At 39.5% G+C, this 25227-nt stretch overlaps 2 protein-coding genes across 6 annotated transcripts; one reads left to right on the top strand and one right to left on the bottom strand.

Moving 5' to 3' along the window:
• The first annotated feature begins 6774 nt into the window (after positions 1 to 6774).
• adhfe1 (alcohol dehydrogenase iron containing 1) lies at positions 6775 to 16248 on the top strand. Of its 5 annotated transcripts, XM_027025924.3 has the most exons (14): positions 6775 to 6938; positions 7566 to 7618; positions 7729 to 7766; positions 8470 to 8523; positions 8979 to 9133; positions 12551 to 12747; positions 12921 to 12998; positions 13243 to 13348; positions 13454 to 13606; positions 14162 to 14260; positions 14882 to 14960; positions 15192 to 15288; positions 15537 to 15694; positions 15869 to 16248. In XM_027025924.3, exons 1-14 carry the CDS (start codon positions 6886 to 6888, stop codon positions 15950 to 15952), a joined length of 1404 nt encoding a protein of 467 aa, XP_026881725.2. In that variant the 5' UTR covers positions 6775 to 6885; the 3' UTR covers positions 15953 to 16248. The 5 variants fall into 5 exon arrangements, with proteins under 5 accessions (XP_026881725.2, XP_081579791.1, XP_081579794.1 ...); XM_081723666.1 differs by lacking the exon at positions 7566 to 7618 and having other exon boundaries at positions 6799 to 6938; XM_081723667.1 differs by lacking the exon at positions 7729 to 7766 and having other exon boundaries at positions 6846 to 6938.
• Positions 16249 to 16516: 268 nt separating this feature from the next.
• Positions 16517 to 23238, bottom strand: vcpip1 (valosin containing protein (p97)/p47 complex interacting protein 1). The gene is made up of 3 exons (XM_027025935.3): positions 20488 to 23238; positions 19339 to 19425; positions 16517 to 18955 (listed from the first exon to the last, which is right to left on the bottom strand). The coding sequence occupies exons 1-3, from the start codon at positions 23105 to 23107 to the stop codon at positions 18279 to 18281; spliced, it is 3384 nt and encodes a 1127-aa protein (XP_026881736.1). The 5' UTR covers positions 23108 to 23238; the 3' UTR covers positions 16517 to 18278.
• Between the last annotated feature and the right edge of the window lie 1989 nt (positions 23239 to 25227).

Genomic DNA, 25227 nt, shown 5'->3' with positions numbered 1-25227 from the left:
GTACCACTTCAACAATTACCACTTCAACAACAGTGGCAACTTGGCAGTGGTGGGGCTGGAAGCCACAACCTTCTGATTACAAGTCAAGTACATTAACCACTGAGTTAACACTAACATACACAAGAAAAAAAGGAATGCAGTATCATCCCAATCAAGGTCAAGCTATTTTATAAAAGTTTCAAGTATTTTTTGTTATATGTTAAATGTTGCAAATGTGCAGGGCAGAGGGAACTCCAGGGCTGAAAAATTCCACTGCCAAGAGTAGTGGCCCTTGGCTATCACCAGATCAAGTTTGAAAAGACTCCTGCACCAGTTTTTAATAAATCTATATTGAAGTCATGCATTTGTAATGTTTAAAAGTCCAGTTAGTTCAGAGAAAGTATGGTTACATATTTTTCTAAATCTTTCCATAATGCCAGAACAGTTATACTACCACCCAAGAGTAGTATCCCCTGGCTATTAGCAGAGTAAGTTTGGATAGATTTCACTGCACTATTTTTTCATAAGTCTACATTAAACTCCTAATGTTATCAAATTCTCAAATTTCCCATAATGCCTAGACAATTCTACTACTACATGAGTAGGAATCTTTGGCCATCCAGAGAGCAAATGCGAACAGATTTCACTGTACCATTTTTTCATAAACCCATAATGTCATACTACCTTTAAGCGTACTCATTTCGTATAGGCTGAATTTAGATATCTATTTCTCTGAAATTCTACCTCATGAGGGTAGGAAAGCTCGGCTATCAGTAGAGCAAGTCTGGACAGATTTCACTGTACCATTTCTTCATAAATCTTAAAGTTGAACTACTTTCTGCAAATTAATGAACTCATTTTGTATAGGCTGAATTTGGATATCCATTTCTCAGAAATTTCCCATAATGCCAAAACAATTACCTGACCACATAAGAGTAGTAGTCCTTGGCCATCAATGCACATTTAGGCAGAGTCTATAGCACCACTTGTTCATACATTCATTTTAATGCTAGTATCGATCATGGGGCTTAGAGGCAGTATGGATAGCAACATTTTCCCACAATGCCAAAACAATTCCACTACCATATAAGAGCAGGAGCCCACCACTAGTGTAATTATAATCAGATTTTACTGTACCATATATTCATAAATACATATTAGTCATAGTACCTCTAGATAAACTAATATATTCATATCATATGGGCTGACACCTGCTGAAGAGGGACCACCTGCTTCAGTGAGGGAGGAGATGAAGGTCCACTACCTTTCTCACCTCTCACAGAAAGCCCCCAGCATCAGAGTGAAGTTCTGATAGAGGATGTGGAGAAAGAGTGTGAAGAGTCTGAGGATGAAAGTGGACCAGACTCCACAGGACATGATGTTCACATCTTTGCCCCTGAGAGCAATTTCTCAATTTGGTTGCCAGCAGCTTCCACTGAGGGAGAGGTACAGTTTGTCAGAGATTCAGCTCTGGACAACCTGAGAAACTCGGACCCTGTCCATGAGTATCCGGGAAGTCGACTGGCCCGGGAAGTCGACTGGCCTCCCAGCAGGGCAGGGAGGTCCAGAGGTGTAGCTGCTGTGTTCAGTGGCTGGTATGGGAGGTCTAGAGGCATGGGAACAATCAGCAGAAGCAGGTCCAGAGGCATGTCCACAGGAACAGACTTGGTAACAAGTAGATTGGTGTCTTCCCAAACAAAACCAGAAAGCAGGGAGGAACTTTAATGGCTAAGGGGAGCCTTGGGAGAGAGACAGACACAAGAGGGGAAAACTGGAGAAGGAAGGGGATGTGTAAAAACACAGACACCCTCGCAGAGCAGAAAAGAGGCATAGCACCAACAGGGAGCATGACCAACAGGGAGCATACACTGACAGGGGTTTATGTAGACAGACTAACATGTAACATTAATCCCTATCCGGTGAACGCAATCCCTGGGGGGGGTTACAAATGACACATGTGAATCCCCCTGCATGCAGCAGGCCACACCACGTGACTCGGGGGGGGGGGAACGTTCCGTGACAGAATAATAATAATAAGCTCTGATAAACAAGAAAATAGACTAAGCTACTGATGAGGTTCACTGTTGTGGTGGCAGGGTGGCATCAGGGGGTAGTAGGGCTAGCCATGGCAGCTGAGACAGGTTGAGACTCAGTAACAACTGGGCATCAAGCACAGGTGTACCTTGGCAAAAAAAGAGAATAGATTATTAGGCATGTCCAAATATGAAGGTGTGGGAACTATAATGTGCAAAGATGGACAGAGCGTGGCAGATCTAGCTGTGGCAGCACAGCTAAAAAGATAGAGCCAGAAGGAAACACAGGCCTCAGGGATCCCTGGAACATCAGCACATCAGCACACTGCAATCAGTCAACAAACTTGAGTGACAAAAAAGAGGTGAAATGACAGCATCATAACATCCCAGTTTACCATAACTGTAGTGCCCATGGACCCCCAGATCTACACATTTACCCAAGATGGGAAGTAGTAGATAAAATGCCTGACTTTACAGATTTTACAACCTAGCTTTAAATATTGATACTGTGTCAGAGTCTCGAACATTTACAGGACGGTTGTTCCAAAGTGTGGGAGCTTTATAGGAAAAGGCTTTGCCCCCTGCAGTAAGATTTTCTTGTTCTTGGTACTCTTAAGGACCCTGCACCTTTTGATCTATGTAGATGTGGCAGGTCATAATCCACTAAGAGTACTCTAAGGTACTGTGGGGTAGGACTGTTCAGTGTTTTGTAGGCCATTTGAAGTATTTTATAATCAATATGACATTTTACTGGGAGCAAATGTAAAGTAGCTAAGATACGAGTGATATGATCAAATTTTAGAATTCTACTAAGAATTGCTGCATTTTGAACTAGCTGGAGCTTGTTTAGACTCTTAGTGGTACAGCCAGATAGTAAGGCATTACAGTAGTCCCAATATTGAAGTGATAAATGCATGGACTAACTTTTCTGCCTCATGTGAGGACAGTATATTCATAATCTGTGCAATGCTCTTGAGTGGAGAAAGGCGGCCGTAGAAATATTATTTACACGTGCTTCGAACAAGAGACTGGGATCCATAATCACTCGAAGATCTTTGACTGTTAGAGAAGATGTGATTGGGAGATCATTGAGATTCATTGAGAAATTAGAGAGCGAGGACCTAGTTGTCAGTGTGCCTAATAGAAGCACCTCTGTTTTGTCAGGATTAAGTGAGAGAAAGTTTCTCAACATCTAGTGTCTGATGTCCTTTATGCATTTTTCTATAATACTAAGCTGATATATGTCCTCTGGTTTGGCTGAGACATATAGATATATCATCACCATAGCAGTGGAAACTAGCACAGTGTTTACATATAATGTCACCTAGAGGTAGCATATATAAAGAGAAATCAGAGGCCCAAGAACAGATCCTTGTAGGACACCATAGCCAACCTTATGATGTGCTGAAAAGTCTCCATTTACGTTAACAAACTGGTAGCAATCAGCTAAATGAGATTTAAATCAGGAAAGGGCTATTCCCCTAATCTCAACAACATTTTCTAGTCTACCTTTGTCACGATTGGGCACCCTCTTGGCGTATGATCTATGGTGTTAAATGCAGTACTGATATCAAAAAATATAAGCAAAGAGACGCCCTTGGCAAGCCTGTCAGCTTGGACTTGAATATTTGTAAAGCTGCTTTATGACATTTGATGTAAAAAGTGCTATTTATATAAATATTGATTTGATTTGATTTGACATAACCATGATCGAAAGCCAACAACAGGTCATTAACTATTTTAATTAGTGCTGGCACTGTACTATGATGAGGCCTAAACCCTGATTGAAAGACTTCATGTATCCGGTTCTGATTCAAGTATGAGCTTAGCTGCTAAGATACAGCTTTTTCTAGCATCTTGGGAATAAAGGGAAGGTTTGAGATTGATCTGTAGTTTAACAACTCACATGGGTCAAGATTAGATTTTTTGATAAGTGGTCTGATTACTGCTAATTTGAATGATTTAGGTGCATAGCTAATGTTCAGGTGGGAGTTTATTACATTTAGTAAAGGTTCAATTACTTAATGTAGAATTTCTTTAAGAAAGTGTGTGGGCAGTGAATCTGGTAAGCAGGTAGAAAATTTTGAGTTTGAGATTGAAGAATTTAAATGTGCAGAACACAGGCATAGTTTTTTTGGGGGGGTGGGGGTGGGGGTGGGGGGTGGGGAAACAGATGTGTCTCCCCCAATAACTCCTGCTTACACTACTCATATAATGTGTTAGGCTGGGTGGTGTGAGCAGTGTCCCCCCCCAAAAAAGTTGAAATTAAACCTACTCTACTGTGTGGAATTTAAGATGAAGAATTTAAAAGGTGAGTTGCGAGATGATTTTGTTAAGGTCTAAGGATGCACTGATAAAAGTGACATCAGTCACAAAAGCAGGGACAAAGTGGAATCCACAAGTGGCAGTGCAGTTAGTCAAGAGCTCAAGAAAACTCAAGGACGTGATTGGCAATGAAGAAAAGAAATTCCTGGGTCAGGTGATTCATGGAAAGCGTTTAAAGCCACATCAGAGAGAATGCGAATGATTACTAGTTTTATTTCTGACAGGAAGAGAAAGCATGGTGCAAGAGGGGCAGTGTATTGGAGAGCGAGTGCAGGCTATAAATATCAGTAGATGGGAGAAATGTGAGATTGGGAATTGCTAGTGGATGTATTTTATAGGGTTAATGGTGTCAGTGGGGCTGGATATGGCCTTAGTGACCAGGGAGGACAGTTTGGGCATGAGAGATGTAGTCATTGTACTGTTCTGGGTACACTGAGCAATTTCTAATTTAAAAGGATCCTTGTTTACCTATGGGTAAGATTCTTCTGTCTGGGGTCTGATGAAATGTTAAGTCTGACAGATAGTCAAATAGATATTGGGCTTTCTTAGATCAACTAATTGTTAGTGAATCAAAATAAACAGACATCTCAGAAAAACAATCTGTAAGTTATGGGGTGTCTTAAGAATGTACATTTGTGTAAAAGGTATTTGACAAGTATTATCAAGTTATTAAATAAGAATTCCACATTTCTAACCTCCATTATAAAACAAAATCTAATATTGCTATAAAACAGGGTTAGCATAATTAAATTATTATACCCAATTGTGAAAATCCTCGCAAAGTAGCTTGCACATGTTAAAAGAGAACATCTGATGTGCTCATGTTTCTATTCCTGTTTTGCAAAATACACATTAACTTAAATCAGCATTAAATTCAAGTTATAGATATTCAACTACAGGAGTAAATACCCACCCAACTCCTGTGTAAGTATGATGTGACAATAAGAGTGATTTTAATAGATGTCTTCATCAGAATACATTTATTGTTCCAAATCGGCATATTAGTTATTTGTGAGAGCGATTATGCAAGGTGGGCTCGAACCCACGTCAGCCAGGTGAGGACACCAACAGCCTACTGGGTGAACAACCACGCTCTAACAATGGCGGGCCCCTCTGCAGAACAGTTAGATCAGGTAAAAAAGGGGGGAAAAAAAGAAAAGAAAAAAAAACAAGAAAAGGAGAGAACAAAGGACGCCACGGGAAGAAATGGAAACCCCGATGCACTGGGGAAAATCAAACTAAAACTTCGCAAACAAAACCAGAAAACGAGGAGGAATTTTAATGGCTAAGGAAAGCCTCGAGAGGGGAAACTGGAGAGAGGAGGCGACGTGTAAAAACACGAACACCCTCGCAGACAAGAACGCACAGACCTCAATACCTTAAGTTAGCGGCTAGGAGATTGGCTCGGAACTTTAGCAAAAACCCAGCATAGTGTGACTGGGTCGCTGGGCTTATATAAGGTCTAGCCCAGCTGTTGGGCATCAAGCCTGATTAGTAGTGCGGTTGATTCGAGGCTTCCCTCTGGTGGCCGGAGGGGGCCTCGGCCTGGTGCCGACATGTAGATAACTTGACTGATAATTTATCAATATCTCAAAATCATATCTAAGAAGAATTCTGTGGCTAAAACTTTCATGCTGGCTTATAAAGAATTTTTAACCACTTCAACTTTAGTGTACCATGTATATGATCAAAATAAGTGCTCTTTAAACCTCGTTCTTCTAGAGATTTTACAATATCTCCATTTCTTATATATTTCTTATATTATTTCTTATATAATGAGTTCTCTTCTTCCAAATAAAGTAAAACATAATGATCTGGTTATTTAATTTAATCATATTATCTGGGATAGCCAGAGAATAGGTCAGGTAAATAATTCTTGATAGGGCTTCTTTAGATAGAAGTATGCTTCCAAAAATAGACAAATCTATCTGTACTTTTAAAATCATTTTACTCTTCATCAAGATACTTTCAATTTTGCTTTCTCTATATACTTTAATTCCTCAGAAATATTTATACCCAAATATTTGATTTCACCCTTAACTGGTATTCCTTGAATAGATGTAAATGGATGATTGTGGATTGCCATCAATTCATATATGTACACATTGAGGTACATCCCTGAACCTTTTGAAAATAATATGAACTTTAAGGCTTTTGGCATTTGTTCCACAGTTTTTAGGAATAAACCATAATCCTCAAGTCTACCTCCATCAGCCTCTAAATCTAGTACCAATCTGATATTGTTGTGAATAGAACGATCTTTAAGGAAGTCGGATAGAGATTCAATAATACTATGTGTAATACCGTGCAATACCTTATTTTAATCTACTGCATAAGTAATTTGTTATCTACATTAAAGCAATGTTTCCTATTGGTTGTTATTTCATTGGCTGCCCTCGAGGGGGCGGCACGCAGCCTTCCAAGCTGAGCAGCCAGAGAACGTTTTGGTTGCGCTACTATCCTGCTGTGAAAACAGCGGAAGTTAATTCGCGACCTCTGGTTATATTTATATCGTCATTGTCCCGGCCGCAAGGACGATTGTAAAGTCATGGCAGATCGTACAAGGGTTGCACGTTTACTGAGACAGCTGGCCAGTGCAGAGTAAGTCTACTAAATGCATTAAGAAGGCGTTTAGAGACCATACAAGCGAACTAGTTGGCATTTAATATTTTATGACATAGGCCTGCGTAAAACTTTTTGTTATAATACCAGTGCTAAATGCCGTAAATGTAAATGTAATAATACCACGATTTATAAAAATAACATTTACCCAACATACCTATCTTGTTCCAGGTTAAATTTGGTAGGTTAATGTAAGCTAATGATAACTACCGTCATAATATATAAATAATTAAACAGTAGACTAGAACAACACCAAGTGCTGCACGTTTTCAGTAAGAGTTTGTCGGGGTGCTGTGATGAAACATCTAAGAGAAATGCACTGACCATCTTATAACCTTAAATTCGACTGCATAAGTGGGAGTAGCATTAATTTAAAAAATTAATTTTTATTTATTTATTTATTTACTTTTTTGTGTGTGTTCAGTCATATGAGTCCAGGAGTTTTGTGTTTTCAATGAGTCAGAATACCCTACTCAGATTTTCTTTTCAACTAATTTGCACAGCTAGCAGTTCCCTTCTTTTCTAAAACCGCCATTCAGGACTTGGGCAACTGCTGATCCAAGGGTCATATATGCAATGTAAAATACAGTGTGTTACTTTTAACAGATGCAGGTGTCCTGCTCACTCACACATGCATTCCTTGTTCACATATCATCCAGGTACATGTGTGCCGTACAAATACTAAGAGATAGCATAGTTAATATAGTATTAATGCAAAGCGTGGATCTGCATGCATCTAAAAAGTATTTCTCTATGTGACTGGGTTCAGGCCATGCCGGTGGGAGGGCAACTGACTATGCATTTGAGGTCAGTATCAGTAGCCAAAATATATGCAAATTATACCTTGATGATATTCCTTTATAATTATGTATTTATAGTAATAATCAAGGTTGGCAATACATGTAATGGCGTTACGTAATCAGGATAAAACTATACCATTATAGCTACACAAAAAGGCAGTAATTAGATTATTGGTGTACGTTACACATTTCAAGATACGTACCCTTCTCAACCGAGTGACACACAATTTCTAATGAGAGTACTGTCTTCGTAAAAATAATGTGTATGATCGCCCATTGGAGAAGAATGTTTTTACTCTACGTATTCCAACCAGATTTTCGGTATGAAGAACTGTTTTCTCACCAATACCATAACATTATTTATAAAACGGACCTACCTAGAAGGTTTACATTGGTGGAGCCAATTTGACAGAAATTTACGTATTGGTCATTTTAGCTAAGTGCCTTCTCTGCAACGCTGGACTGCTGGGGAAGGGGCATGTTGTTTGTATCGACAACTTTTACACATCTGCTGAGTTCATGTAACGGAATACATTTTTTCAAATAACCCTCCTAACCATGTTATTAATTATATCATTTAAAATTAGAATTAACCTTTAAGTGTATTTTCATGGGTTTTCCTTAGAGCCACGTAAATAAAAATCGATCCCACGTTCTAAATTGTCTGTGGAGATTCTAATAATGTTTTTTTTTTTTTTATCATATTTCAGATGGCCTGTTCTAATATCAGATATGGAGAGGGAGTGACTAAAGAGATTGGCATGGTAATATTTTTATTTGATAAAAATAAAAGTGAGCATGATACAGAAAATACAGAAATCTGATTCTCTGTTGTAATATAGTGTAGTTCATAGTTTAGTGTACAGTGCTATTTAGTGCAGAAATGCCTAAAATCTCCAAGAAAATGAAAACAATTCCTTCATTTAAAATAAAAACATTATTTGTCTCTGAAAGCCACTGTTGGTGCATGCTCATGTGAATTTGTTAATACAGTTTATACATGCTTAAACAAATATATACACCAGTTACTTTGAGTTGTGTCAGTATATGAATAAGCATTTTTTCAAAATGTCTGATTTTCAAAGGGAAATTAGTTTAGTCCAACTTTGGGAACCTTGATATAGTGATTTATTTCACTAAAGTTCTAATCAGTAACAGCTGGTCTAATCAGGAAGCTTGTAACAAAGAATGGCCTTTTCTCCTTTTTTTTTTGCATCAGGACCTGAAGAATTTGGGTGCACGGAATGTGTGTTTGATGACGGACAAAAACCTGGCCAAGTTGCCACCAGTAATGGCAGTGTTGGACTCTCTAACTAAACACGGTGTGAAGTATGAATGCTACGACAGTGTGAGGGTGGAACCTACAGATAGCAGGTGTGTGAGTATGTGTGTGGTGTTTCTATATAAGGCTACTGCAAAGTGTCATTTGAAAAGAACACTAAGCTGTGAATGTTTTGATTTGCTAATACACTTTTTAAAACCTATTTACACCCTTTGACTTGTTCACTTACTGAAGGGTGCATACAGAAAGTTTTCAGACCCTTTTTGTTTGTTTTAGAGAAATAAATAGTCAGTCTTAAAATTGAAACTCATATTTTCATCATCAATCTACACACAATACTGTACAGTGACAAAGGACATTTGTTTTGGAATGTTTTGGAATGAATTATTGCTAAATTATTGTATTAACAATTAAGTATTCCAACCCTTTATTATGATACTGTCACGATTAGTCCCTCCCATCTTCCGTTTCCATGTCTTGTGTATTTTATTTAAATGCCCTAGTTTTGTTTTCACCGCCCCTTGTTTGATTGCTTACACCTGTCCCTCGTTTCTACCTTGTTAAGTTAATGTATTTATACCCTGTTGTGTTCCCTGTGTCTTGGCTGTTCATTGTTTATTCAAATGGTTGTGTTTCTTTGTACTCTGTGCCTTTGTGTTTATCCTAGCCTTTGTTATAGCCTGTTTCCCCTGTTTGCCTTCATGTGTCTTGTTTGTTTAATCATGTATCCCCATGCTCTGCATGTTGGCTCTATGACCCTGGACTGCCCTAACGACTGTGATTTTGGATTTGCCCATAATAAATCTCGCTCTTCTCCGCATATGCGTCCGCCTCCTTACCACTCACCGTTACAGATACTCACAGTTGAGCTCTGGTGCATCTTACCTGTGTCAATTGTCTTTGAAATGTAACTTCACTGGAATCCACATGTGCCTAAATGAATTGATTGCACATAATTAGGAAAGTCATACCTATATAACAAAAATATCTAAACAGCCAATCACATGACAGCAACTCAATACATTTAGGCATGTACACATGGTCAAGACAACCTGTTAAAGTTCAAATCGAGCATTAGAATATGGAAGAAAGGTGATTTAAGTGACTTTGAATGTGGCATGGTTGTTGGCACTTGATGGGCTGAGTAATTCAGAAACTGCTGATTTGCAGGGAATGTCATGCACATCCATCTCTAGGGTTTGCAGGGAATGGTTCTAAAAAGAGAAAATATCCAGTGAGCGGCAGTTCAGAGAATGGCCAGAGTGGTTCGAGCTGATAGAAAGGCAAGGGTAACTCAAATAACCACTCATTACAGCCAAAGTATGCAGAAGAGCATCTCTGAATGCTCAACACATTGAACCATGAAGCAGTTTTGCAAGGGTATGTATTAACACAAACACACATACACACTGAATCACAAGGAACATTAAAATCGCAAATTGTTAATACTCGCAAATTCACTTGCATGTATGCACAAAATAAGACACAGTTAAAAACTCACAAAGATGAGTTAGATGGACTAGATAGATATTGTATTTCTCTGTCCACATGTGTGTGCAAGTATTTTCCTTTATGTGCGTTTGTTTTAGTTCCCGTTACAGCAGTACAAGGAGTGAGACCACAGGTGTGGCCTTATTTGATTTTGGGTGCCACACTGGGTGCTACTCCTATCAGCTTAGAACAAATTACTGAGGCTATAATTCATACAGGCTCACCAAAATTGTAGATTGGAAAAAACGTTGCCTGGCAAAGAGCGCAAGAAACTGTACTCAAATGGCCTCGAGAATCACCAGATCTCAATCCAGTAGAGCACCTCTGGGATGTACTCTGTGCCTTTGTGTTTATCCTAACCTTCGTGTTTCCTAGCCTTTGTTATAGCCTGTTTCCCCTGTTTGCCTTCGTGTGTTTTGTTTGTTTAATCATGTATCCCCATGCTCTGTGTGTTGGCTCTATAACCCTGGACTGCCCGAACAACTCTGATTTTAGATTTGCCCATAATAAATCTCGCTCTTCTCCGCATATGCATCCGCCTTTTTACCACTCACTGTTACTCCGTTGCTGTACTCAAATGGCCTCCACAATCACCAAATCTCAATCCAATAGAGCACCTCTGGAATGTGGAATGGTAGATTTGGATCATGGATGTGCAGCCAATAAATCTGCAGCAACCACATGATTCTGTCATGTCAATATGCACCAAAATCTCTGAGGAGTGTTTCCTGCACCTTTGTTGAATCTATGCCATGAGGAATGAAGGCAGCTGTGAAGGCAAAAGGGAGCCCAAACAAATACTAGCAAGGTATACCTAATAAAGTGGCTGGTGAGTTATGTAACTCAGTGAAAACCAACTCTGTATTGTCTGTAGACCTGCAAGATAAAGGATTGTGTCAAGGCAGAGATCTGAGCATTACAAAATTTATGTAGCATTAAAATTGCCAAAGAGCAAGGTAGCTTTCATCATCTTCAAATGTACCCAAACAATCAGGCCATGACCAAATGTAAGCCATTCCTTGCACATCAGAGCCTGCATGGAGTTTACCAGAAGGAACTTGAACAATTCTTGAGACCTTGAGAAGTAAGATCTTCCAGTCTGATAAAATGAAGTTGGAACTGTTTGTCCACAATTCTGGAAACCAGGCACTGAACATCACCTCATTAATATTGATCTCAACAGTCAAACATGATAGTGGCAGCATCAAGGACAGGGACTAAGAGACTAGTCAGGGTAAAGGGAAAGATGGATGCATTTAAATATAGAGCAATCCTGGGTGAAAACTTTTTCCAGGTTTAGGTGAATGTTTACATTTCAGCAAGGCAACGACCCAAAGAAAACACAGGACTGGCTTTGAGAAGCACATTGAGAAGTCCCATGGTGGCCCAGCCAGAGTACATCCCTGACAACAATATAGCTTTTCTGAAGAAACCTGAAAATGGCTTGTCTACTGAAGCTCCCCATCCAACATGGCTCAGCATAAATAATTATGCCAAGAAGAATGGGAGAAACTTTCAACAGAAGTGTGTGCCAAGATTGTAGGGTCATTGCCAAGAAGTATTTTAAATACTAATACTTGAAATACTAATAAAAGTATTTTAAATACGTTTAAAAAAAATACAATTAAAAACATTTTTGAATACATTTACAAAACATTCCAAAAATCTGTTTTTTTGTTTTGTCATTGTTATTTTGTTTTGTCACTATATGAATATTGATGAGAATTTTTTTTTTATTTAATTCATTTTAAGAGACTGAAACATACCAATAAGTAAAAAAATAGAAAGCATCTGAAAACTTTCTGTATGACTATTCCCTATAAAACTGGATGAACAGTAAATAGAGAACTTTTAGAACACAGTTATGTATACATAAAACATACACACAAACATATACAGTGTTAACAGAGATACAGTCGGAACTTACTGTCACAGAGTATTTTTAATAGTTTGAGAGGCATATTTTTAGAGGATTATTTATCTAATGGTTGAACAACATAAATTCTTTCCATTTTCAGTTTTAAAGTGGCAATTGATTTTGTGAAGAAAAAAGATTTTGATACATTTGTAGCTGTGGGAGGTGGCTCTGTGATAGATACCTGTAAAGCAGCCAATCTCTATGCATGTAACACGGAGGCTGAGTTTCTAGATTTCGTAAATGCACCAATCGGGAAAGGAAAGCCAATTACCGGACCACTGAAGCCTCTAATCGCTGGTATGTATAAACATACACACAATCTCAGTTACAAGGAACATTAAAATTGCAAATTGTTAATACTGACACATGCACTGGAATATATGCACAAAATAAGACACAATCACAAACTCAAAAGAGTCAGATGGACAAGATAGATATTGTATTTGTCTGTCCATGTGTGTTTGTTTTAGTTCCCACTACAGCAGGTACTGGGAGTGAGACCACAGGTGTGGCCATATTTGATTTTGAAGACCTGAAAGCCAAGACAGGTGTGTGAAAATTACAACAGAATTATCACCAATAAACTGCTTAACAGAATTCACCACATTTACAAAATCGACCACATTTACAAAAGTCACATTTACACTGGAGGCTTTGCCACTTCATGGGTCCAGGATCTTAGAGGCTTGTTGTCAAGCCTGAGGTAGTGTGACTGCTTAATTATTACATTTATGTATATGTATGCATGCATATGTATACGTGTGCACACCTGTCCATGTGATTTTCTTTTAGGCATAGCAAGTCGAATGCTGAGACCTACTTTGGGGTTGGTGGACCCATTGCACACACTGCACATGCCCACCAGAGTGGCTGCCAACAGTGGCTTTGATGTGCTTTGGTAATGGTCACTGCATTAATTGGGTCTGATATGTATAGTCAGTGAAGTACTATGTCTATCATTATATGCATATTAATTCTGAGCCCTTGCCCAACTCCCACCCAGCCACGCACTGGAATCCTTCACCGCATTGCCATATAACATGAGAAGTCCGTGCCCTTCCAACCCCATTAACCGCCCTGCCTACCAAGGCAGCAACCCAATCAGTGATGTTTGGGCAAGGCATGCCCTCCACATGGTCTCCAAATACTTAAAAAGGTACACCAGAATGTGAGCAAGTTACAGTTCTAGGCAAGTTATTAGTACCCATACATATTGGCCATATCCTTTCTCTGAAGCGGAGAAAAATAAAAGTTAATTAATTTTGTTTATAAAATCATAAAGAGGCCTGGTCCAAAATTTATTTCATCTAAGAATTTAATGTTTCCAAACATTTGTAACCATCTCCTTTCTGCTGAAAATCTGCCCCACTCTTCAACTATAAGCATAAAGGGTTAGCATTCAGTTTAATTTTACCCTGATTTATTTAGTTGTAACTCACACTGATGGGAATGTACAGTTCTGGTTCAAAAAGTAAATTTTTCCCCAACTGCTTTGTCTTGATCAATAAACTAGCAAAAGTATTTCATTTTGATTTAAAATATGTGAAACTCAGCAATGCAATTCTAGTGTGCCAGTACATTTGCCCAAAATCTATATACAATTGTCTGATTTCATGTAATGTATAATGCAAGTGATGTATAATGTATATTATTATATACTCTACATATACCCATATGCATGAATGAGTGCCTGGTTGTGTATGTGTGTCAGAGCTGTGCGTGACCCAGATGATGTGGAGGCGCGCTCCGGCATGCATTTGGCCAGTGTGTTTGCTGGAATTGGCTTTGGCAATGCAGGGGTTCATTTATGGTAAATTTTTACACCCAATTTACAAATATGAATGTGTATTAACCCTTTGTTATAGCAGGGAAAAAGCTCATCTCAGTTCTCAATCACATATTATACCAAAACATAGATAATGGTACAATTAAAAAAAAGTAAATAATTTATGAGATTTGTAGTATTCCACTATAAGAAAAGCTCTTACCCACTAACAACATACAGAAGTACCATCTCCAGTGAGTGCAGTAATCAGAGCCCACTGTTTCAATATTTTTGCATAATGGCAGATAAAAGAACGCAAAATCGTTCTTTATCCTAGCTATCTATATCTTAGTGAATACAATGGGTTCTTAATTTACCAAGAGTAAAGTCACTCTTGAAGAATGAATTGTGATTCTACCCTCTTGTATGGTGGTGTTGGACATATGGAACAAGTTTGTATTCAGTTGCTGAATATTTTGTTTACTTTTTTGTTATGCTTTATTTTTTAAATGTATTAATATCGAGGATTTCAGATTCATAAGCACTGAGAGAAGCAATTAGTTAGTTGACTGATTGACTACTCAGCTCAGAAGCCCGGTAAGTGATTTCCTCTTCAATGCAATAGTTTTTTTTTTACTAAATGCTTCTTCTCTTTTTATAATTCAGTCATGGGATGTCATACCCTATTGCTGGGAATGTCAAAACTCATAAAGCCAAAGGTTATGATGTGGATCATCCCTTAGTGGTGAGCTCATGTATGAGCAATAAACAAAACTTAAACAAGAAGTGGAAGAATTTCACAAACACTTAACATTATAAAGTGAAACAATGTGTGATGCAAATGTGAAAATCCACACGGTTAATGTATTAAAGAATATATTTAAGTAATCAAAAGTTCAAAGTTATATATACTGCTTGTGGTTTCCTCATATTTTTACACACTTTGTGTGTGTGTGTTTGTGTGTATGACTCTCAGCCTCATGGTCTCTCTGTGGTTCTCACCTCCCCTGCTGTATTTACATTCACTGCCAGCATGTGCCCTGAGCGCCACCTGGAGGCAGCAGAAATACTGGGTAATGCATGCACTTGTGCCCACAAATTAAAAGCCTTCCATGCTTTCAGGAAAACTGCCATGTAAACAGAATTAAGCCTTCAGTTAGGGATGGGGGTATTTCTATCAGCACTGACAATTTTATTTTAAATTTTGGAAAAGAAGTGAAATCTGGATTGCCTTAAGCAGGCCTCAACTGTCTTAATTTTGTATGTGTGTGTTTACATATGCCTGTATGTGCTTATGTGTATGTTTGTGTGTGGTGGTCAGGTGTTGACGTGAGGAATGTGAAGCTAGGTGATGCTGGGTTTGTCTTGGCAGACACAGTGAAGAACTTCTTATATGACCTGGAAGTGGAAGATGGCTTGTCTGCAATTGGATACAGTAAAGACGACATCCCTGTCCTTGTGAAAGGGACTATTCCTCAGGTTTGCGCCCCTCTGGCATATTCTCAGCCCTGTGGTATAAAATACCCACTTTAGCCTTCAGCTGGTAAAACAGTAACTAGAACATAATGTATCATTTGTTCTCCTCATTTTTTTCAGTGCACGGAGTCTGCACATTATTTGACAGGCATTAGTTTGTGTTTGTGTGCTTTGCAGGAGCGGGTGACAAAACTGGCTCCTAGATCTCACACAGAAGAGGATCTTAGTAATCTGTTTGCAGCATCCATGAAACTGTACTGATCACCTGCATACTTTTTACTGATCATATATATAGACAAATAAAACAATGTAAATTTGCTGATAATTGTGTGTTGTGACCAGGATAATTGACAAATTCTCATCATTCAATTGCCAACCCATTGTTTTGCAGAGTGTAGTGTCTGTGGTAAAGTTTTAGCCTTTAAGTCATTATGGCATTGCAGTCAAAATGTTCAGATACAATATAAATATGATGATATGACCTTACCATTTGCAGATTTGCTGCTTTCAATTATTATACCCATCTGCTGTAATAAAGAAACCTTTTTATTCAATAATGATTCCTTAAGGTCTTGAATAACAGAACTGGGTTAGGAGAGTGGATCCCTAAAAGCAAGGTTGTTGTCATGGTAACTATCAGACACCAATAACCACAGCATGTTGCAGCGAGTCAGTAAGTTTATTTTGTTGTTAGCCTGGAAATTCATTACACATGCAAAACAATTCAGCTGTGTGGGCTCTTCAAACTTCTTTATTGGCAAACAGCAAGAAAACAGATCTACCCCCCCCCCCCCCCCCCAAAAAAAAAAAAAAAAATATGTACAGAATAAAGTATTTTACAATATATACTACTATAATACACAACTTACAGTCCACCACCCCATCAGTTAGATAATCAAACTCAAATGTTGGAAAAAAAATTTATTTTATTATTAGTGCTGATCAAGCTATTATCAATATTTGTGAGCAGTGCTAACAAACATACTCTATCCATCCTGATGGATATTGTATTTTTATTATTATTATTATTACTACTACATATTCAGGGGAAAGCCATTAAGCAAATGAAAAAAAATCCTATTCATCTCAGACAATATTTTCATTCTTTTTATTCATCTAGCTGGTCATATGTAAACCCAGTTCATATTCCAAGGCTACTCCTCCTTTCTGTACTTTTAGCCCCCAGGCGTGGAGGAATGTTTTATGGCACCTTTTTATCTGCCTGATATTGGATTTTAAAAAAACAAAACAAAACAAAAACCTTACAGAGGAGATAGATGGAAGAGTTGGCACCACTCCATTAAGAACTTGTATAACACTTTGCAAAGAATACGGGTATGGATGGAGGCAGGGTGTGTACTATGTGTTGTAGGTAAACTGTACTGACTGTTAAGGCTGTGGGTATGTGCATGGCTGATGGCAGCCTGCACTGTAAAAGGCTGCCATACCACTGGCTAATGTGAACATATTCTCCTTCTCCACTACTCCCATCCTTGCCAGTGGCCAGAGCAAAACACTTGCCTGTTAGCAAACATCTGCAGCCTCTCCAGCATCCTAAAACAAAAACTAAGAAGCTTCAATTAAGTCATATTATAATGTATAAGCATTGCTATCTTCTAACCGTTTGAAGTGTCAAACAGAAAGCACATTATCTCCAGTCTTACAATTTATTAAAGTGTCTTTCAGAGAATTAACTACAGATACAGCATTTTAAAACCAAAATTAGTCTTATAGAACAAATCTGTATATAGCACTGTGAGTCTAAATTAAACAAATTCCTTATGCCTTATTCATTCTTTCTATATATATTTTGCCTATTTGGCTCTATTTTGTAACATTGTGACTTCTGAAAGAGATACACATCCTGGTCACAATAAAAATGGATAGGTGAAGGCCTCCAGTGGATTTTTCACTAAAAGTGCTAATTCAATCGAAAACCAGCCTTTATCTGGGAATCAGGAACTCAAACCAAGCCCCACCTTCAGGAATATTTAGCATCACGCACACACATCACTCAGAGCCTGTTGAGGAAATTCTAATCAATACTAATTGGTATTATCTGAGCCAGATTAAAACAATTCAGACACATTTCACATCCCTATGAACTGATATAAACATTCCACTGCCACCAGTCAAGAATGGTGTGTTTGTGTGTCTGCTTTGGGGTTAAATACAAATTGCTACAGGAAGCTCTGTTTATTGATCACCATATGCACTTTGATCAATTCTGGACTATACACAATTAGTTATACACATACACTCTGTAAGCCTGATAGTGTGTTCTGTAATTAAGCATGTTTGTAAAGCGCATATATGAAGTATGTATGCTCTAATAGAATATTTTTAAACCATTACTTTTGCTCAACACCAAACTCCTTAAGACTATTTCTCATAAATGCGTGCGCACATGCGCATGCACACACACATAGCAGTAAACACACTGCACTGCTATGGGTTAGTAGAATGACTCTGTATAAATGTATACAATTGACTGCATACGTGTGTGTGTGTGTGTGTGTGTGTGTGTGTGTGTGTGTACTACATAAATCAGAAATTGATATATGTGTGAGAGAGAGAGGACACTTCATCAGGATTGGTCCATGGGCTCAGAGGCGCCTGAAGGCTCTGTCCCTTGGCTCTCCATCTCTTCTTGTTCATCTGGCTTCTCCTCCTTTTCATCATTCCTATTGGTGGTACTTGTAGTGGTGGTCGGTGTGGTCTGCTGCCGTAAGTGTTTGTCCATAGAAGCCTGTATGTTTGACACCATCTCCTGTAGGCGTCGTCGTTGAGCCTCAATCGCCGCTGGCTCTAGCTCTACCCCACCACGCCCCTCACGCATTGTGAGCATGCCAGGGGCCACACACACAAGCTCCTCCCCTGACAATGCTAGCTCATCTCCACGTACACTACCACTCAGGTCCACCCCGCTGCTGTGCTGTCGCCTAATTGGCTGATGCTCAACAGTGGTGGAGCCCAGTGAATGACCTTTACCCTGGAAGGCAGTGATGGTCTGCTCCTTCTTGCGCACTGCACCCCCACTGCCCAGTTTAAGGCCATGGGAGGGGCTTCCCTCACGACTACGAGAAGGTGAGGCCTCAGAGCAGAGCTGAGTCAGGGCCTCTTGGATGAGGTCCTCCACATCAGGGCCGACAGGGAAGTGGCCAGCTGCATCCACACAGAGCTCCAAACGCTCTTCCGCAGCGTTGAACACAAACATCTTACCAGTTAAGTGTGGCAGAGTGCAGTGCTTCCCATCCAACAGACCTAAACTCACACACAGACACACGTGGTCACAGGCCCACAAAAACACACCAAACAGTTAACAATCAGATAAAATTAATAAACAGATTGGCTAGTTGGTGTGTTAATGGTTTATGATTGGTGTTTTGAAATCCTATTGCATGACCTCTTCTTGTTCTGTAAGCATTTCCTCAACAAAATTGAATACAACTGTATACATGGTTTTTTTTTTTTTTCAGTAGACAGAGGCCTGAGTATGTAAGGTCACCACATCCCACCCCTCACCAAACACATTTTCTAAGCCTACACACAGGAAGAAGAGTTAAACTCTAACTGTGACTAAGCCTAAACCGTGATAAAAATGTGGTTGGGGGTGGGGGTGTCAAAGAGAACACAGCGAGATGTACCCTTGTCTTTCTTGACAATATTGTAGAAGACTCCTCCTTGTTGAAAGAGATGAGGCAACTTCTTAGCATAGGACCACACATCCTCACCTAACAGGGAGAAAATTATACATGCACTTTATTAGAAGATATATTTCATCTAAAATGCAGAAAGCCTTTATCAGAGAGCACAGTAACAAGAAGTTGATTAGAACACGTTATGAGATGTAACTTCCATACCATACAGAATGTTCTTATAAAACTTATAAAATGCTCAGTTAATAATCATTTTTTATTGAACTCTAAGAAGCATTTGTGTGTTCGTATTTCATATTACCTATATCTTGAAAGGACTTGAGATCTGCAGTGACCCCATTAACTCAGTACCCAATGAGGGAATAAAAAACTTTTTCCAGAAGCATACTTAATGTTCTACAGACTTCCCAAATCTCTATGAGTAAAAGGAGTAGGCAGAAAAAAAAAACATAAAAATGGGAATGCTTGTTTTAAAATTTTATATTTATTAAATAAAAACTAAAAAACAAAGGGATGACTGCCACAAATACAAAAAATTAAAAAAAAAATTCTCATACCTGGATTCTGTCAGGTCCTCTAAAAACTGCCAATAACTTTTTACCTGCCTTTGTACAACACATCAAACTATTTGGGACGTATTAGCCATATCTTCTTTTTTTTTTCCTTTTAAGACTTTGCATTTGTTACAAATACAAAGCCCCATTAAATAACAAATTTCCAGCTCAGGCAGTATGCCTTATTATTTTAAGATTTTTTGCTCACTTCTAATATTTAATCAAAGAAGTACTTGACTAAACTAGATACAACTAAATACTAGGTACAATGCTTACAAGTAAACCAATCTCCCAGTCAAATTAAGGTCATATATTTTAGACACTAAACTAATAGTTGAGCATAGCAGCCATATTTTAGTATCCTGCATGTGATTAATGTAATCCAGCAGCGCATGCACCAGTGAAGGGGTCATAATACACGAATGGAATAACATAACAATAACATAACACTATGTTGTGTACCAGTGTTTTAGACAGTGTTTAGACATTTTAAAGAGTACAGCATGAATACTATTATAAGTTTCTAAAACTGTTATGCAGACATGTATATGTGAACCATGGTCGTCATGGTGATGAGGCCTACCCATGAGTGTTGCTAGGAGACATAGTGATGACATCTCCAGGTCAATGTTGTCCTGTATCTCTCGGCTACTGCTCCTGCTGAGCCAGGATTCCATTGGGTTATGGGTGTGTGTGTCATGGGGGTGCGTTTCCAGTGCAGTGTGTGTTTGAGTATCTGGGACTTTCTCCCTTAACACCTCCACAGTGATACGGTCTCCATGCTGTAGGGCCACAGGGAGGTCCTGCTGCTCAGGGGGTGGTGGGGGTAGCTCCCTTGGAGGAAAGCCATACCGGATACACTGCTGTTGGGGCTGCAGACCGAGGGCCTGGGCAATGGCTCCCTGCAGCTCTGCATAGGTGGTGTGCGCCTGCAGCTGTAGAGTTGCCTGCCGCCCATCACTTGTTGTCACACGGATCTTCTTTTCCCCACTAGATGGTGGGGCTTTAGTAGGTGTAGGTGGAGCTGAAGAGGATGCAGAGGAAGCAGGGGATGCAGGGCGAGGCTCAGCAGTCTGATCCTGCACACGTTGACGTTGTGTGCGTCTGCGCTGGGACAGAGCCGCTTGCTCGCTGATGCTGTGTTGCAGGTTTCTTTCAGTTCGGCTCATCACCAACTCCTCTTTATGGAGTGTGCGACCCTTCTGCCCTGTAAGGATGATCTTTGTTGGGGGGTTTACATCTGACTCCACCACCTCGCCACCTCCTTGCCCTGGTGTGTTAATTCCCTGTATGGCCACTGGATTGTACTCATCTGGGTTCTTCTTGGCTGTGTGGTGCAAGATGGTGTTCACAACCTTCTGGACCAGGATCTCACTGCCGAACTCTCCAGGGAAGTGCTTGGTGACAAGGCGCATTGCCACATCATAGACATTGCTGTTCAACACTGGTTCCAGTTCATACTGGAACCAGTAAACAGTCTCTCGGACTACACGCCCAGCCCACTCCAGTGTGATGGGGAATGCCTCTGGAAGGTTGTCATACTCCTTCCCCTCCCAGTAATGTTTAAAGCCACAGCCACACTTTCCTCCCTGTGAGCGTGTATTGGTCCGGTCCCCATCCAGGTAAACCACTGATCCATCACCACGGATGTGCCTCACCGATGTTCCATGGCACCAGGTGCAAGTGGAGAGTGAGCTGAGTTTGTAGTCGGGCTCCAGGGCATCTCTTTCAGAGCAGTAGGAACATACCAAGTTGTTCAGTGGGAAGCTGTAGTTCTTGTCCCCTCTCAGAGTGCCATGAGTGGACTTTGCCAGATTGTAAAGCTTCCCACCAGGCACTAGCCACTCAGGAGGTACATGGAGTTCGGACAGAGCACAACATATCAGGCAGCGGTGCAAACGATTCTCCTGTACTGATTTCTTTGCTGCCTCTATCACCTCTTCTGGCTGAATGCCAATCACCCCTGTACGACGGTAAATATATTGATGAACATCAGCCACGAGTGCAGGGTGGATGCCGTGCTTTTCCATGAAGACATCCTCCATGGCATTGACTAATCGAAGGAGGTATTTCTCCTGCAGGCTTCTGTCACCTCCAATCACACAACCTCCACAAGATTCCAGACTCACATACCTGCAGATAAGTTCCTGTGGAACACCCCAAGCTTTGGGCAGCAGTGCAGCAGGTAGCCTAGGGAGTGGCATACCCTTAATGCCCACCAGGGGGAGATAATGATTCCTGCCTGAACTGCTCCAGGCAATGCAGATGGGTTTATTTAGAGAGCCATCCCTTCCCCGACACTGCTCCTCAGGTACTAGGCCTGGCAGGAATGTGGCCGAGTAGTCACCTGAGCTCCGCATGCCACTAAGAGAGTCCAATAGGATTATGGGCCGGTGCAACACATTGGCCAACCCAAAAATGTGTATGTTCCTCAAGCCAAGTGGGACACCTTCTGGGGGGACAAATAAAGGGTCACACTCATTGATGATGTCTTCCCATTCTGCAGTGTCTATGAAGTCTTGGAAGAGAGCCTTGTAGCGGTCCAGATTCTGCTTGAAACTGAGTTTAAGGTTCTCTCTGAGTGCATGCCAGAATAGCTCACGACCCACTAATGCCCTGGAAACAGCATGGACTAGGCAGTGGCCATCTCCATCCACATGAATTGGTATGAGACATTCTTTGTTGTTATTGGCTTTCTTAATCTCCTCTAAAGTATCATGAAGGTATATAAGACTACCAGATCTGTCCTTACCATAGCCAACTGTAGATACATGCTCTTGTTCTATAAGGAAAGCCCTCCCACCCAGCAGCGAGCAGTCAAAGAGCTCACCCTGATTCATCTCTCTCAATAGTTTCGCTTTCCCAGTTTGTTTATCCATGCCGTAACGGGTAAGAATCGGTGACAGCAGTTTGCAGTGATAATTGGACAGACCCATCACTTTAACTAGCTCCGTCCCTTTCTTCGGAGCTCCCGAAACGCCAAGTAAAGCATTTCTTAGTAAATTATGAAGCACAACATCTGGGTCGGTTACTTCTTCCACATTTAAAAGATTCTTCTGCTCGTGGCGTTGGCCACACTCCGTGCATTCAATGCTAATTGAGCCATAAGCAGGGAAGAATAGCTTCGCCTGGCATTTCGAATCAGGGCAGATACCTGATAGAATTCGCTTGTCCCTTTTCTTTGCGCTTTGTGACGACGACATTATGATGGCTGATTCTTTAATGTCGTATCGGCTTATAAAACCATCATAGTATTCAATCCCAGCTTGATTAATTTTAAGATGATATTTATCCGTAAAGAACAACACGGAAGCGGTTATTTTTTCTCCACCGAGTTCCCACTGTCTGTTTTAGGACGTTAACCCTCCGTAAAGAACGAAGGAAGCCGGAATTTGTAGTTTTTAATCAAGTTGAACGACGCACTCCGCTTCAAAGCTTTTTGCTACGTATACACACATTAGGAAAATTATTCGTACTAAATTGAGATACATATTAATATAAAAAAAAATCCTACAAACACAAAGAAATTCAAAGATCTAATGACTGGTACAATTTTGTGAACTACAATAACCAGAATGCCAAGCAGTCTTTAAGCTTTGGGCCGTGTTCGTACAGCTGAAAGCAGATCTTCAAGCTTCTCCATGCACAGCAACGTACCGGAGTTTTCTTCTGTAAACGAACACATGACGTCAAGTCCTGCCTGACATTGCTTGAAGATCAGTGGTCGTCTACAGTAAAATGAGGACGTTAAATCGAGCACTAAACTAACGCCCACAAAACAAACAAACAAACAAACAAAAGATTACGTATTTAGGCTAGGCGCAAAGTATTTCAAATTTCTGGAAAATATGTAGATATATTTGAAAGAGGTATAAAATCGGAAGATGTGATTTTACAGTGCCATCAAAATTATCTTTGGAAAAATGTCTGTGGGTGACATTTAGCTGTAACTTGGAAAAAGCTTAATGTCTCCGCCATTCCCTTTACACCGAGGCCACGGCTTTCTCAAATTAAGAAATGAACAACAAAAAATTAAACGTATAAATATATAACAATTTTGTATGCACAAAATAATAATTTAAAAAAAACGTGCGTGGGGGGGGGGGGTCTCTGCGGTAACTCATCCAAGATTAGATATGTTTTGTTGTGAGTTGTTTTTCACAAGCAGGCTCTAGTTACTTTTACATATTACTGGTCATGAGTACTCTCTAAAACTAAAAGGATTACTCTGTAATCTATAAATAAAGTAGCCATATTTATGTTACACTTTTTTCCCTCTTCGTTTAAACCCATTATAAGGAAATATATTAACATTGCTTAAATTTACTAATACAATCATGTAGTAACACCAAATTACACTCTTATGAGTACTACTACTTAAAGTATGCAAGCCGTGATTGTAGCTTGAAACTGTAACCTAAAGAATAAAATAGTAATATTTACATTAAGCAACTATATCTTGAAAAATGTTGAATAATGACGCAATAAAAATGGTGGGAATGGGGATGACATGAAGATCTTGAAAGATCACATTTAACAGCTCATTGACCCAAACAGCCCAGAGGAATTTGAATTGAAGTGAAAGGGATCTCTCTGCTAATTTGATCAACATCTGAAATCATATATAATCACAACACACAGCTGCATATTATGTAAAACAATTAAGTACATTTCAAAATAAAAGTCCAATAAACATCAGCCTAAGTGAATGCATAAATAAAAGGATAAAAATTCAAAATAAGTGATGGGAACATCCTGATACAATGATTCTCTCTTTGTATTTCAAGAAATCTTACTGTTTTCAAATACTACCAAGGGTACAATTAGGATGGCAGTGAATGATATGAAAATCCCCCTTTTTCTTCTTTTAAGCAATATCAAAATTGAATCATATACAGCTGAGAAAACCAAACTTCTGACCTTGCAGACATTTTTAGCCAAGACAATTGTTTGAATCCTTCATTGAGACTGTAGTGAAAAGCCCTTCAAATTAAAACGTTCATTCAGTTTGAAATACCTCATCTGGTACATCATTCTCCTCTCCTATATCTGGAAAATTTTACAATGGGAAATCTTTGCAGTAGAAAAATCTACTGGGCTGCATTTACCCATAAATCCAACACATTTCGGTCATGTGGAAAAGAGGGAAAAGAAATCTGCATGCAACAAGCCACAAATCAAGGATTATGATTATTTGATCTTTCTAGCTCCAGTTTCCTTCATCTCCTTGATACCCATCCATCTGTTGAATGACTTTGCCATTCCATCTGATGGTGAAAATGTGAACAACAAGAGCATAATGGGTGTCTTCATATAGCATCTT

The sequence above is a fragment of the Electrophorus electricus genome, chromosome 11 (assembly GCF_041902795.1).
Source record: "Electrophorus electricus isolate QZ-2024a chromosome 11, ASM4190279v1, whole genome shotgun sequence".
Classification (NCBI taxonomy): domain Eukaryota; kingdom Metazoa; phylum Chordata; class Actinopteri; order Gymnotiformes; family Gymnotidae; genus Electrophorus; species Electrophorus electricus.
Note: the sequence above shows the minus strand (reverse complement) of the source record. Positions and strands in the feature narration are given on the sequence as shown.